We start from the raw sequence: 14124 nt of genomic DNA on the forward strand, positions 1-14124 counted from the left end.
GCGCAAATTTAGATTTTTGTGTTTTTAGTTTTTCCTCTTCTCCTTCTAAGAGCTCTAGCAAGGGCTTGTTTTTTTACAGGAGTAGTTGTACTTTGTAATGGCGTCTTTTATTCTACCATAACATGTATGATGGAACCCAAAAATTATTATTTATGAATAAAAAAGTAAAAAGAATGCAATATGGTAACGTTTGGGGGGTTCCTGTGTCTACGTAATGCACTATATGGTAACAGCGACATGATACCATTACTCTATAGGTCAGTTTGAACACAACCATATGCAGGTTTACACAGATTCTCTAATGTTATTATTATTTTTTTTTTTTTTATGAAATCTTTTTTGGCAATTAATTAGTAATAAAATGGGCCTATTGTGACACTTATAACGGTTTTATTTTTTTACCTAGAAGGCTGTATAGGGTGTCATTTTTTTCCGCCATGATCTCTAGTTTTTATTTATACCATATTTGTGAAGATCGGATGTTTTTATCACTTTTTATTCATCTTTTATATCTATATAATATAACATAAAATCGGTAATCCACACACTTTTTTCCCTCTTTTCATGTACGCCGTTCGCGATGACACTTATTATATTTTAATAAATCTGACAATAACGCACGCTATGGTATATTGTATGTTTATTTATTTATTGTTATATGTTTTATTTATATAATAGGAAAGGTAGGTGATTTAAACTTTTATTGGGGGAGGGGTTTTGGGGTAGTGTATTTTAACGTTTTATTTGTTTACACATTTGAAGTCCCTTTGGGGGACTTTTACATACATTACTTTGATTTCATACACTGATCATTGCTATGCCATAGGCCTAGCATTGATCAGTGTGATAGGCGATCTGCTCATTGAGCCTGCCTGTGCAGGCTCAGTGAGCAGATCGCCGATCGGACCACACGAAGGCAGGTGAGAGACCTCTGGCAGTCCATTAAAACGATCGGAACCCCCGCAGTCACTTACACATAAACGCTGCGGTCGCGCCGCAATCCCGGCGTTTATGGGGTTAATAACACAGTGCAGCGCGATCGCTGCAGTCTGTCTATGAAGCGCTTCATAGCAAAGGACGTACCAGTACGCCCAGGGTCGTCTGGGCACAGACTTCCAGGGCGTACCGTTACGTCCTTGGTCGTCTAGGGGTTAAGTCCTGAATGACTCTTTTCCACTCAATCATCCCAGTAATAGCTGATAAAAACTGCATGGAACAGCAGGGCTTCTAAAAAAAAAAACCAGGAAACTCACTACTTCTTATCTCTTTAGACATGTAATGAAGCATTATCTATGTGAGGTCAGTGTACGGCAAGGGACAGTAGGAAGAGTCACCAAGTCATCTACACACAGAGGGCAACACTCAGGCCCCCTGAAGTCTGGTAATCAGCACAGCCAGTGAGCATTTGTTATATACTGCTGACACTCTCAGCATCATCATGAGCTGTTATCAGAAGTGAGATCTTCCAGTAGTTTTACTGGCTCCCTGGGAGCCCGGTCCCCATTGCAGTTGCAAGGTCTGCCTACATGGTACTGGGCCACTGGATGGGGCTGTGTCCTAAAACTTACCTCTTCCTTTAAATCATGACAAAGTGCTGGCAAAAGTGCACTGAACTGAGCAAACCAACACTACACTGGAGGATGAATTACCACTACTTTATATATCATGGTGATGGAGAAAAAGGGTGGTACTTAGTTTGCAAGGTGCTATAAAAGCAGAAGGGAAAACAACAGCACAGCAAACAAGGGGTTATACTAAGCATTAAACTGCTACAGCTGCTAAAGAGGATGATGATGACAAGCTAATTGGAGGAAAGATTACATTCAGGAGGCAGCACTGTGTACATGTACTCACACTGGTATTTACACAGGGAGCAGCTGCAGTGTTAAGAGAGGACAGAAGCCTTGATTAACCTTCTATTCACAGCATGGCTCCTCTGGAGGAGGCAAACAGACTCAGAGATTGCAGGTGCACAGCCCAGGCTTTGTCCCACCTCACTTATACATAGCATTAGCTAAGCACACACTTCTTCTTTTCCGTCCTGGTTTCTCAGGTTACTTGAGATGGAATGCCACCAACAACAGACAGTGAACAGCACACTGCATTGAAGGATGACACATAGGGGGACATTTATGAAAGTCTGAAAGCCCTACCTGAGGCATACAAAAGGGAGAAGGCGCAGATTTGCCTTTCTGCCTGGCGTACGCCTGCCCATCAGGCGAGGGGGGGCGCAGCACGGCGTGCCTCATTTATCATGATTTACGTCTGATCATGATCCAAATAATAAATCATTATCCAAATCTACATCTGCTGGAAGTAGGTGTAGATTTGGTATGCCAGGTGCAGGTTCGGGGGCCTGGCTGGCCAGATTCACTAAGAGGTGTGTGCCTCGTAGTGAATCCAGCTGGGGAAAGGGGGACAGGGCCTAATTTAAGACCGGCGTATGATAAGAGAGCCATTTGCGTTAAATGAAATGATTTACAAATTTACATAGGCCTTCAAATGGAGGGAAGTTGTTTAAAACAACAGTACAAATATAAATTCTATTCCTTTAAAAATAAATTTTAGACACTTTTCATTCACAAGAAGTACAGAAATGTTCCTTTAATACATATTGGGATCCTTTTCTTTCCAGCTTATTATTACACATAGTGGGTTACATGGTTGGCAACTTTTTAAAAGTTAAAATGGGAACATTCACGCCCCGTTCTAGTATTTGTTGGCAAGTATTGGATTATCAAACATGAAACTGGGCTTTTCTCAATCAACGCCTGACTTCAAGCGATGCGTCTTGCATGCAGCAGTAACAAGCATTGATATTTGAATGAACACCATTAGACTGAAAGTGTCTTTTGTGATTGTTATTATTGTTATATACTGTCCTCAGGCCCCACACCTTCGCCATGAAAGTGCTGACCATTCTTATCAAAATAGAATTTCAACACAAAAGTAGGAATTTCCACATTACATTGAATTTATACACTGTAAACCATTGAGGTTATTATATATTATTATACTGTATGTAACTGAATGCAGGATTAAAGTTGTATCACTATATTGTTTTATAATATTTTTTGGTGGAAAAAATATATATAAATGTAATTGCTGTCTAGCGTACAGTTTAATTCTGGTTATGGAAGGTGTATGACAGCCAGAGTTGAAGCTTAGAATCCTGTACAGAGCTGTTGGCTTCTACAGTGACAGCTGGACCTGTACACTTTACGATGTAAGGGATCTTCTCCACCGTCACTTGAGCTGAAAATACATGTAAATAGGTAACATGTGAACAGTGTAAAGCAGAACAAAGGTGAAACCTGATGTTAATCTGCAGGACATAGTCCAGGGCCAGTGGATTTACACTGCATACCTACACCTACTTCTACCTGTGTTTTGTCTAATGCAAACCCTTCACTGAATACTGCAGAGGTCAAAGGTAGGGACTGTCTACCCTCTTTAAAGCAACTCTGTACCCACAATCTGACACCCCCCCCCCCCCCCAAACCACTTGTACCTTCGGATAGCTGCTTTTAATCCAAGATCTGTCCTGGGGTCCGTTTGGCAGGGGATGCAGTTATTGTCCTAAAAAACAACTTTTAAACTTGCAGCCCCGTGCCCAACGGCCGGGGCTTAGAATATCTGTGCGCTAACTTTGCACCACCCCTCCGTCCCTCCTCCCCACCCTCTTCATCATTAGGAATGCCACTGGAACATTTTCTCCTGTTTAAACATTGCACAGGTGCCTTAACGATCCAGTCCATGTGCCGTGCTCACACAGCTGAGGAATAGGAGACAATCTTCCTGGAGCATTCCTAATGATGAGGAGGGCGGGGAGGAGGGACAGAGAGGTTGTGCCAGCCTAATGCATACACAATCTAAGCCCCGGCCGTTGGGCACAGGGCTGCAAGTTTAAAAGTTGTTTTTTAGGACAATAACTGCATCACCTGCCGAACGGACCCAAGGACAGATCTTGGATTAAAAGCAGCTTTCCGAAGGTACAAGCAGTTTGGGGGGGTCAGATTGTGGGTACAGAGTCGCTTTAAGCACTTTCAGCTATACTGCATCTGCTTGTGAATACTGTGAATTATTCCTACCTTTAAAAGTTTTATTGTTGGGTTCCCCTTCATAGATTACCAAGGAGAAGTGCTCGTGTGACGTATTGAACTCCTTAAAATTGAGCAAAATAAAATGACCTTCAGGAGCCTGGAATATCAGCTGACACCTGAAATAAGATAACAGTTGTAAGGTCTTTATAGCATCCAGTTGTAAATTACGGAACTATTGGAACACTACAAAACTGTTGGTTAGGTGTCTTGTGTGCCTTTATACTGGTTACAATGTTTAAAGGGGTGTTCTGCTCAGGTAAAATACATGCTGAGTTACCCCCCACCCCACCCACCCCTCATGTAGACTAACAATTTGCTCCATACTTGATATTTATTATTACTTTTCAGTCTCCTTCCCCCAGTTCTGATCTGCTGCTTACTGCTGAAGACACAAAAAACTGTGTATGAGCTGTGTCCTCTATCTTCCCCTTCTCCCCCCTCCCTTCCCAGACAGCTAATGTAAAGAGTGTCCCTGGCCAGCTGATTCTGCTCTCTGTAATGCCCAGAGGGTTTTTGAAGTTGCTGATGGCCTTAATGCGATTAAGGGGTCTATTCCACGGAGCGACAATTGGCCGAATAGGCCTGATTCGGCCGATTATCGCTCCGCTGAATAGAGACAACGATCAGCCGATGATCGTGTCATTGGCTGATCGTTCATTTAGGTGCAAAACTAAAATCATCGGTCACCGACCGCGCATCGCTACGTGGAATAGCGGTGTGCGGCAGGCAACCGTCGATTTAACCAACTATACATTACCTCACCAGGCTGCAGGGCTTCTCCCGCGCTTCTTCCTCCCGGGTCCCACGCGCAGCAGCAGCTTCAGAGCTGACAGACCGCTCAGCCAATCACCCGGGACCACCGCGGCCAGTGATTGGCTGAGCGGTCTGTCAACTCAGACAGGCCGCTCCGAAGCTGCTGCTGCACGCGGGACCCGGGGAGAAGAAGCGCAGGAGAAGCCCTGCAGCATGGTGAGGTAATGTATGATGTTTAACAACAAGGGCTGCAAGGACATCGGTAACGATGTCCCTGCAGCCCTTGCTAAGCGATTATTGGGCTGTGAAAAAGGCCCAGTAAACGAGAGCCAATCTAGCAGATCAGTATCCTCCTCCACTCCAAGGCGGGTAAAAGCCTTACATCAGCACAACCTACTCAGGTGCGAGTTCTACGTGCTTACTTTCACCACTTCAGCCCTGTCTAAGTTACGCTATGGAGCGCTGTCTTATATTTTGAATCTAGCAGATCGGCGCTAGTTTACATTATTGATCGGGCCCGTGGAATAGGACCCTAATTCTCCCTACATTACAGAGTATACATACAGCCTGCCAAGGAGCTGTTTACATTTGTTTACATGAGCTGTCTGGGAAGGGAGGGGAGAGGAGGGGGAGACAGAGTGATCAGCTCACACACAGTTTTTTGTGTTTTCAGCACAAAACAGCAGCCTCAGAACTGGGGGAAGGATACTGATAAGGTAATGACAAGTATGGAAGAAATTGTTTGTCTCAAGGATCTGTTTCCCGCATCTGGAAATTGCAGTACCAAATTGGTGCTGTACTTTGCAGTTTTGAATCTCTTTTCTAGCTGACAGTTTCCCTTTAAACCATTGAGAAATACTAGTGTCTGGATACAGACCAGGGGACTAAATCTTACTCAAGGTGTTTTCACTTTTGGCAACTATCATATAAAATCTCTGCTAAACCTTCATCCTGATACAAAATATGTAATAGGACACCATCTTGAAATAAGATATAAAAAAAAGCAAATTTTAGTTTATTAAACTGTCTAGTGAAATATAGATTGTGTAGAATACTGAGCAAAATCAAATGCTCATTTTCTGTATTACCTAAAGATGATCAATAAAGCTAGCTCTTATTTCATTTTTCATAAAAATGTAATGTAAATACAACCTTTTTCTCTTACCACGAAACCTAAAGGATGAAATGGTAGCCGTGAAGGGGGGGGGGGGGGGTCCTTTCTTTTTCCCTTAAAGCGACTCTGTATCCACAATCTGTCCCCTACAAACCACTTGTACCTTCAGATAGCTGCTTTTAATCCAAGATCTGTCCTGGGGTCCGTTTGGCAGGTGATGCAGTTATTGTCCTAAAACACAACTTTAAACTTGCAGCCCTGTGTCAAACTGCTGTGGCCTAGAGTATCTGTTCCCTAACTTTGCACCACCCCTCCATCCCTCCTCCCCACCCTTGGGAATGCCCCTGGCAGGAATTTTCTTATTCCTCTGCAGTGAACACTGCACAGGTGCCTTAACGATCCAGCCCATGTGCAGTATTCACACAGCTGATAAATAGGAGAATACCTGCCTGGGGCATTCCTAATGATGAGGAGGGACAGAGAGGGTGTGCCAGCCTCCACCTCCTCTCTACCCCCATCATCACCTCTCTCCCCCCTCCACCTCCTTTCTACCCCCATCATCACCTCTCTCCCCCCTCCACCTCCTCTCTACCCCCATCATCACCTCTCTACCCCCTCCACCTCCTCTGTACCCCCATCATCACCTCTCTACCCCCATCATCACCTCTCTACCCCCATCATCACCTCTCTACCCCATCATCACCTCTCTACCCCCATCATCACCTCTGTACCCCCATAATCACCTCTCTCCCCCCTCCACCTCCTCTCTACCCTCATCATCACCTCTGTACCCCCTCCACCTCCTCTCTACCCCCATCATCACCTCTCTACCCCCATCATCACCTCTCTACCCCATCTTAACCTCTGTACCCCCATCATCACCTCTCTCCCCCCTCCACCTCCTCTGTACCCCCATCATCACCTCTTACCCCCCCTCCACCTCCTCTCTACCCCCATCATCACCTCTCTACCCCCATCATCACCTCTGTCCCCCCTCCACTTCCTCTCTACCCCCATTATTACCTCTGTACCCCCATCATCACCTCTCTACCCCCATCATCACCTCCCTACCCCCATCATCTCCTCTGTTCCCCCATCATCTCCTCTGTACCCCCATCATCTCCTCTGTACCCCCTCCACCTCCTCCCTACCCCCACCACCTCCTCTCACCCCTCATCACCCATCACCTTCTCTCACCCCCATCACCGCTCTCCTCCTCTGTCCTCCTCTCTCCCCTGTCTTCCTCTCCCCCCTTCACCTCCTCTCTCTTCCTCTCCCTTCTTCACCTCCTCTCTCCCCTGTCTTCCTCTCCCCCATCACCTCCTCTCTCCCCCGTCTTCCTCTCCCCCATCACCTCCTCTCTCCCCTGTCTTCCTCTCCCCATCACCTCCTCTCTCCCCTGTCTTCCTCTCCCCCATTCACCTCGTCTCTCTTCCTCTCTCCCCTTCACCTCCTCTCTCTTCCTCTCCCTTCTTCACCTCCTCTCTCTTCCTCTCCCTTCTTCGCCTCCTCTCTCTTCCTCTCCCATTTCACCTCCTCTCTCTTCCTCTCCCCCCTTCACCTTCTCTCTCTTCCACTCCCCCTTCACCTCCTCTATCCTCCTCTTTCCTTCTTTTCCCCCTCAGACCTTACTCTCCCCTTAATCTCCTTGTGGCTCAGAGGCTGGAGAAGAGAGGAAGACCCCTCCCCCCCATGGGCGGATAACGTGAGTATGAATTTTTTTTGTTTGTTGGGGCAGGAGGGGAGGGTGTAGAATGGTGGGCATTACTATGGGGGCAGGGCAGGAGGCATTATTACTATATGGAGGGTCATGGAAGGGGATATTATTTTTAATGAAGGATCCTAAATACAGGGATAACCCACACACCTACTCACTTTACAGCGCATTACACCAAACAGCGGAATTATTACTGTATGGGAGCCTATAGGTAGGAAAAAGGGAGGGAAGTTAAAGGAAAACTGTGATGCCTAAGATGTTTGGCAGGTTCTCTGGCAAGAGGTAAATTGTAGCTGCAAGAAATCATCATGGTGGTCTGGGCCAGATGGAGAGGAAAAGGAAAAGTGATATATGGCTACATGGGGAGGTATCTGGCTATAGAAGGAGGTATCTTAACTACATGGGGAGATGTCTGGCTGCAAGGGGGTAGGTATCTGGCTACATAGGGGAGGTATCTGACTACATAGGGGGAGGTATCTGACTACATGGGGAGATATCTGACTACATGGGGGAGGTATCTGGCTACATGGGGGAGGTGTCTGACTACATGGGGAGATATCTGACTACATGGGGAGGTATCTGACTACGTAGGGGGAGGTATCTGACTACATGGGGGAGGTATCTGGCTACATGGGGGAGGTGTCTGACTACATGGGGAGATATCTGACTACATGGGGAGGTATCTGACTACATGGGGGGAGATATCTGGCTACATGGGGGAGAGATATCTGGCTACATGGGGGAGAGGTATCTGGCTACATGGGGAGAGGTATCTGGCTACATGGGGGAGAGGTATCTGGCTACATGGGGGAGGTATCTGGCTACATGGGGGAGGTATCTGACTACATTGCAGAGGTATCTGGCTACATAGGGAGGTATCTGACTACATGGGAGGAAGTATTTGGCTACATGGGGGAGGTATCTGACTACATGGGGAGGAGGTATCTGGCTACATGGGGGGATATCTTGCTACATATAAGGGGTATCTGGCTACATAGGGAAAATATCTGGCTACATAGAAGAAGGCCTCTTGACTACATGGGGGAGGTATCTGACTACATGGGGGAGATATCTGGCTACATAGAAGAAGGCCTCTTGACTACATGGGGGGAGGTATCTGGCTCCAGGGGGACATATCCATCTCTGTGGGATATATCCCACCTGCTTCTCTGGCACCCGGTTTACTGACGGCCTGCTAAGCCAATCAGTGCACAGTCCCACCGTAGCCACTGATTGGATGAGTGGGCTGTCAGTGAGCTGGGAGCCAGAGAAGCAGGTGGGAGTACAGGGAGGTAAGTATGATCTGTTAAGGGCCGGCAGCTAATTAGGTAAATAGGCAGCGGCTACATTCTCGCAGCAGATTGAAAATCCTCTGTGAGAATGCAGAGCCATAGGCCATAACAGTACAGAGTATCGCAGTGGATTTTGCTGTGAAACGTACATGTAAATCTACCCTGGGCAATGTTATTAATGGATGGCATCGTTGGGGGTACTCGGCTGGAGCATCTTGTCGCATGGGGGTACTTGGCCTGAAAAGGTTGAGAAACACTGCTCTAGGCAATGCCAGTTTGACACAGGGCTGCAAGTTTAAAAGTAGTTTTTTAGGACAATAATTGCATCACCTGCCGAACGGACCCCAGCACAGATCTTGGATTAAAGGCATAGTCTCTTTGCATGCACTTACTAGCATTGCTCCCACTAACCAGAAACCTACTCCACACTGATGAGGGGAAAATACCCCGAAACAGCTGTCTGTGGATGGATACCTTGCTTGAGTGGTTTCCTTAACTGGAGACATTCCTTGGCTTGGTTGTTCCTTCCCGGAGGAAAGGTCTGGCTAGCTCACTACGTTGAGACCTGTGATGGTGTCTCTGGAGTGTTCTTTTTCATCACCTGTCGAACGGACCCTAGGACAGATCTTAGATTAAAAGCAGCTATCTGAAGGTACAAGTGGTTTGGGTGTGGGCAGATTGTGGGTACAGAGTCGCTTTAAACAGCAATGGCACAGGAATGGGCAATCTGCAGCTCGTCGGTGCTATAGAGGGATTTTCCCCCGGCACCCGGGGTGGTGCGGCACTGAGCGGAGCAGCTCTGAAAGGCTGCTGGCTTGGCTGCGAGTACTGATTAAACTAAGCACTTTGCTTTGTGGTGATCAGCGATTTGCTCATCTCTACTAGGGACAAATCTTAATTTCTTATATAAAGATCAATGGATGAATGGAAACAAGCAATGCATAGTGTCTATCACCTCACTAACATGATAACACAGAAACACAGTAATTTAGCTTTGGTTTCATAACATTTACCTGTCTCCTTTGGGACTGTCCTGGCCACTGACTACCAGTTTAATTTCCCCTGGTGATTGTAGTGGCATCATATCCTTACAAGGCACATAGATGTCTTGGGAGGAGCTGGAATTATTGGTTGGAGAACTCTCTGTAAATAGAGACACATAGGTTTATAGGGTATTGGTGATTATTGTCATGCTTGTGTAGGCCATATAACTCTTTTCAGGTCTAAACTGGAATTTAGACTTCCTTACTTAGGACTACATGGTTATTTCTGGATTTCTATGGTTCAACAGGAGCCAGGTAAAGCAGCAGACTTCAGCTAATGAATCCTCTCAGCTCCAGGGACAAGGGGAGATCATAACCTAGAATTACTTGAAATGTTTCTACATAACTCTAGACTAGATGTGTAGACCTAGGAGTGGTGTATGATGGAATAGGGTAACCCCTTTGCCACCAGCCAAAATCTAGTATGAATTCATTAACAGTATGAACATAAAGAGCAACCCATACAGCAACGATCTGCTGCCGTCACTCTGTGGAATAGGAGCCGTGGCAGCAGACCACCGCTATCCCCTATGGGCTGCCCAGACGATCTAGAGATCACCCTGGCAGACCCCCCGTGGCCTCCCCTGTACTCACCCGTGGGGAACGAGGAGCTTACAAGTGCTGACAGCGCTTGTTTGCTCCTTTAGGCGCCCCGTGTAATAGGGGCTTAAAGGCCCTATTACACCAACAGATTATTTGACAAATTTCTTTAAGCCAAAGCCAAGAATGGATTTCAAAGGAGGATAAATCTGTCTTTCCTTTATTACCTGTTCTCTGTTTAAAGCCCATGCCTGGCTTTGGCTTAAAAAAAATCTGTCAGATAATCTGTTGGTGTAATGGGGCCCTTACTAGCATTGCGACATCTGCCGAGCCTCCTACCATAGTATGTAGACGTAGTAAACATCAGTACCTGGCTGTATGACTTTCTTAAGAAGCTGTTCCAGAGGAATCAGTGGATGCTGGAGCTCAGTATCAATGTCTGCAGGTCCTTCAGCTGAATACAAAGGTTTAGAATTTTTTTTTATATAAGATATGTTTCTCGTTTTTATTAATGTAATGTAATGCAAAATAATGCTGCGCTTACCTGACTGAATCGTTGCCCTTATCCACTGAGTAAATAAGGGAACGGCGCTGTACACTCCAAGTTTTGGGCTATCAGTGCATCCAACGCCCCAGCTGACAATGCCGAAGATAAAGTAGGTCCTATTATGAGATGGATAAACTAGTGGTGCTCCAGACTGAGCCTACAATACACAGACCTCAGTTATTAATACAGCCATCCCCGCCACATAACTAATAAACCATACCCACTCTCTTGATCTGATAAGATATTTATTTGCTAGAGCAGATGTTTGCTTCTACTGTAGTTGGTATGTTACAGGTATGAACAATAGTCATTTTAGCATAGAGGCTTTTTGTGACCAGGTCATCAATATTGCAAACAGTGATGTAGCTATAGAGGTCACACTTGCAACCAGGTCCCTAAGATTACATTCACATGGTAAAAATCACATTTGTTTTTTGACACGTCAAAATTTTGTTGTTTTCGACTTCGAGGGAGAGGCTCCCTAAAAAACACTCGTTATTCAAAAGATCAAGTAACATGTCACTTCTATGAGGCCTGTCCGCATAACATGCATTTCTCTCCTATTAAAATCAATGGGGGACTAAAAAAAACAGTGATGTTTTTAATGATATACTATTAAGGGTGCATTTTTTTAGATTTTTTTTTTATGCATAAACAAACTTAAAATGTGTGGTACCAGGAAAATGAATGTAAAAAAAACTTCGATTTCCAAGCTGTTTTGGATGCTGTTTTTACACATGGATAAGAGGCATGTTTTTTTTATATGCTGTGTAAACATACCCTAAGTCAGGGCCCCTATGCCACTTTAGGGCCCGTTCACACTATGGAATCAGCACCGCAATTCCGTGTGGAATCCCGATGTGTGCGGAATATCTGTGTGACTGTAAGTTCCTTAGATGATAGTTTGACACTCCGCCTCCCCACTTCTCAGCCTATCACAGGCTTTCCGGAAGCTTCTCCCTATGTCCTGACCTATCAGGCAACAAAGTACCATAGGCTGCTCTTCACCAGTAGGAGATTGGAGGAGAGGAATAGGTTCCAACCCAAGCCTATAAGTGGGGGTGCAAACAACCATGGGGGGAGTTCTGGTTTAGTTTAGTTACTGAGCAGGCAACAGAGCAGAGTTCCTTTGCAGGGCCTGGCCCTGTGGCCAGGTGCCTGAGTAACTTAGAGACTGTGCCTTTATTCTTTTTTTAGGTTCCTGACAGCCAGGTTATGGCCTGTTAGAACACTAAAGGGGTGACTACCACTAAAGAGGGAACTCAACCTGTCCACTTTGTGGGGAATTGTTGCTGTCTCAAGTCCTCAAGTCTGAACAAGGACTTATCTACACACTGGTTTAGAGACGTGCAACTAGCTGATACGCCCCGCTGACTACTGCTCAGTCTTCTGGAGCAATATTTAGGGACTAGCTCCGCCCTGTTGTGCAACTCCAGGGTCTGTACTATTGGTTCTGGAACTTCATAGCCATGAGTGCAGGTTATTCTTCTATATTCAGATGACACAACTGTAGCCAAGGTTGTTACAATCTTCCAATAGAGTACCATGCATATTGGACAGTTCCCCTCCTGTTCGCCCCCTAACCAACCTCAAGTTTAAACTCCTATCCAGAACCTCATTAGAGACTTTCACAAACTAAGGACTTTAAGGGGTAAGTTAAATAGATTTGTTATTTACTTCTATTTGAAAATCTCAAGTTGTACCATACTTATCAGCTGCTGTATGTCTTGCAGGAAATGGTGTTTTCTTTTCAGTCTGACACAGTGCTCTCTGCTGACATCTCTGCCTGAGACAGGAACTGTTCATAGCAAATACCCATAGAAAATCTTTTCTGATTTGGTCAGTCCCTGTCTTTGACAGACGTGGCAACAGAGAGCTGCAGAGAACAAGATTTTTTTAACGTTACCCTGAAATCGTTCACCACATTACACAAAACGATAGTGGTTAGTTACGATCATTTACTCCATCTGATCCCAGCAAAAGAAGGAACAATTTAGAATTACACTAAACGATTAGTGAACGAGTGCGGAATTACAGTGAAGGATTAACAATGATTTTAGGGTCAGATTTAAATGAACGATCAATGACACACAAACGATTTTTCGATCATTGCTCGCAATTACACAATGATATAATGATTTTCCGCATGATAATCGTCTTGTGTAATGGAGACTCTTACTCCTGCCTTTATCGACTGCACCAGTACACTACACTGGGAACACCCAGGACTACTTTTAACGGGTGTGTGTTGGGATCTAGGAAGGGCCTATACCACTCCAAGCCCCATGAGAAAGTGTGCAGGGGTACCGTAACATCAACCCTTGCAAGTAACACCTAGCACCCCTAGCACTATGTGCATTATTCCTGTGCAGTACAGAGACCAACAAAAAAACATAAGCTTTTCTGAACTTGATCATGGTCCAGTGGGGCCATAATCCCAGCTTTGCTATGGGGCCTGATGGTTACATATAATGCCTCTGCACCAAGAATAATATTTTTGTATAGCATAATGCATGCAGGTGCATAGCTAAAGGAATCTGATTATCTGGAGCTATAAGAATTTTACTGCATCTTTGAGTAGAAGTTATCGTTCAAACCTGAGGATTCACATGGGAATAAGCAGCATGAAGTACAGGGACCGCAGCCAGGTCATTGTGTTTTGGAGATGGAGTCTACCATGACACAGTGACTGCCCTCCCTATTAACAGAACAGCTTGGCAAGAATACAAGAAAGGTTCATCTGTCACATAAGCAAACTCACTTAGGTAGAGCAGGATGAGAATTTGCTAAAAATTGGTATCTCAGAGGTAGAAAGAGAACAGATAATATTAGTAGATATCATGTGTATGAAAAATCTCCATCGACACCTTTTCTTTAATGGTTTTACTCTCATTATACAGCATCTGTTATAACCACTGATAAAAATGAGCAGCATGCCAAGTGTGTGCCAAGGGTCAATCTGTTATATACCTATATAAAGAATAGAACCTATGTATGTTTTTGATGGCTTTCTTG

The 14124-nt window shown here is 45.2% G+C and overlaps 1 protein-coding gene across 1 annotated transcript in view; it reads right to left on the bottom strand.

Moving 5' to 3' along the window:
* Nucleotides 1–2626: 2626 nt before the first annotated feature.
* OVCH2 (ovochymase 2) overlaps nt 2627–14124 on the bottom strand; it is a 72644-nt gene continuing 61146 nt past the window's right edge. Inside the window, exons 22-26 of the mRNA XM_069967883.1 lie at nt 11107–11266; nt 10933–11016; nt 9993–10122; nt 4092–4219; nt 2627–3255 (exon numbers count right to left, since the gene is read on the bottom strand). Of these exons, the coding sequence (XP_069823984.1) occupies nt 3122–3255; nt 4092–4219; nt 9993–10122; nt 10933–11016; nt 11107–11266 (636 nt within the window). The 3' untranslated portion in view covers nt 2627–3121. The remainder of the gene's footprint in view (nt 3256–4091; nt 4220–9992; nt 10123–10932; nt 11017–11106; nt 11267–14124) is intronic.

This window comes from Dendropsophus ebraccatus, chromosome 4 (assembly GCF_027789765.1).
Source record: "Dendropsophus ebraccatus isolate aDenEbr1 chromosome 4, aDenEbr1.pat, whole genome shotgun sequence".
Lineage (NCBI taxonomy): Eukaryota > Metazoa > Chordata > Amphibia > Anura > Hylidae > Dendropsophus > Dendropsophus ebraccatus.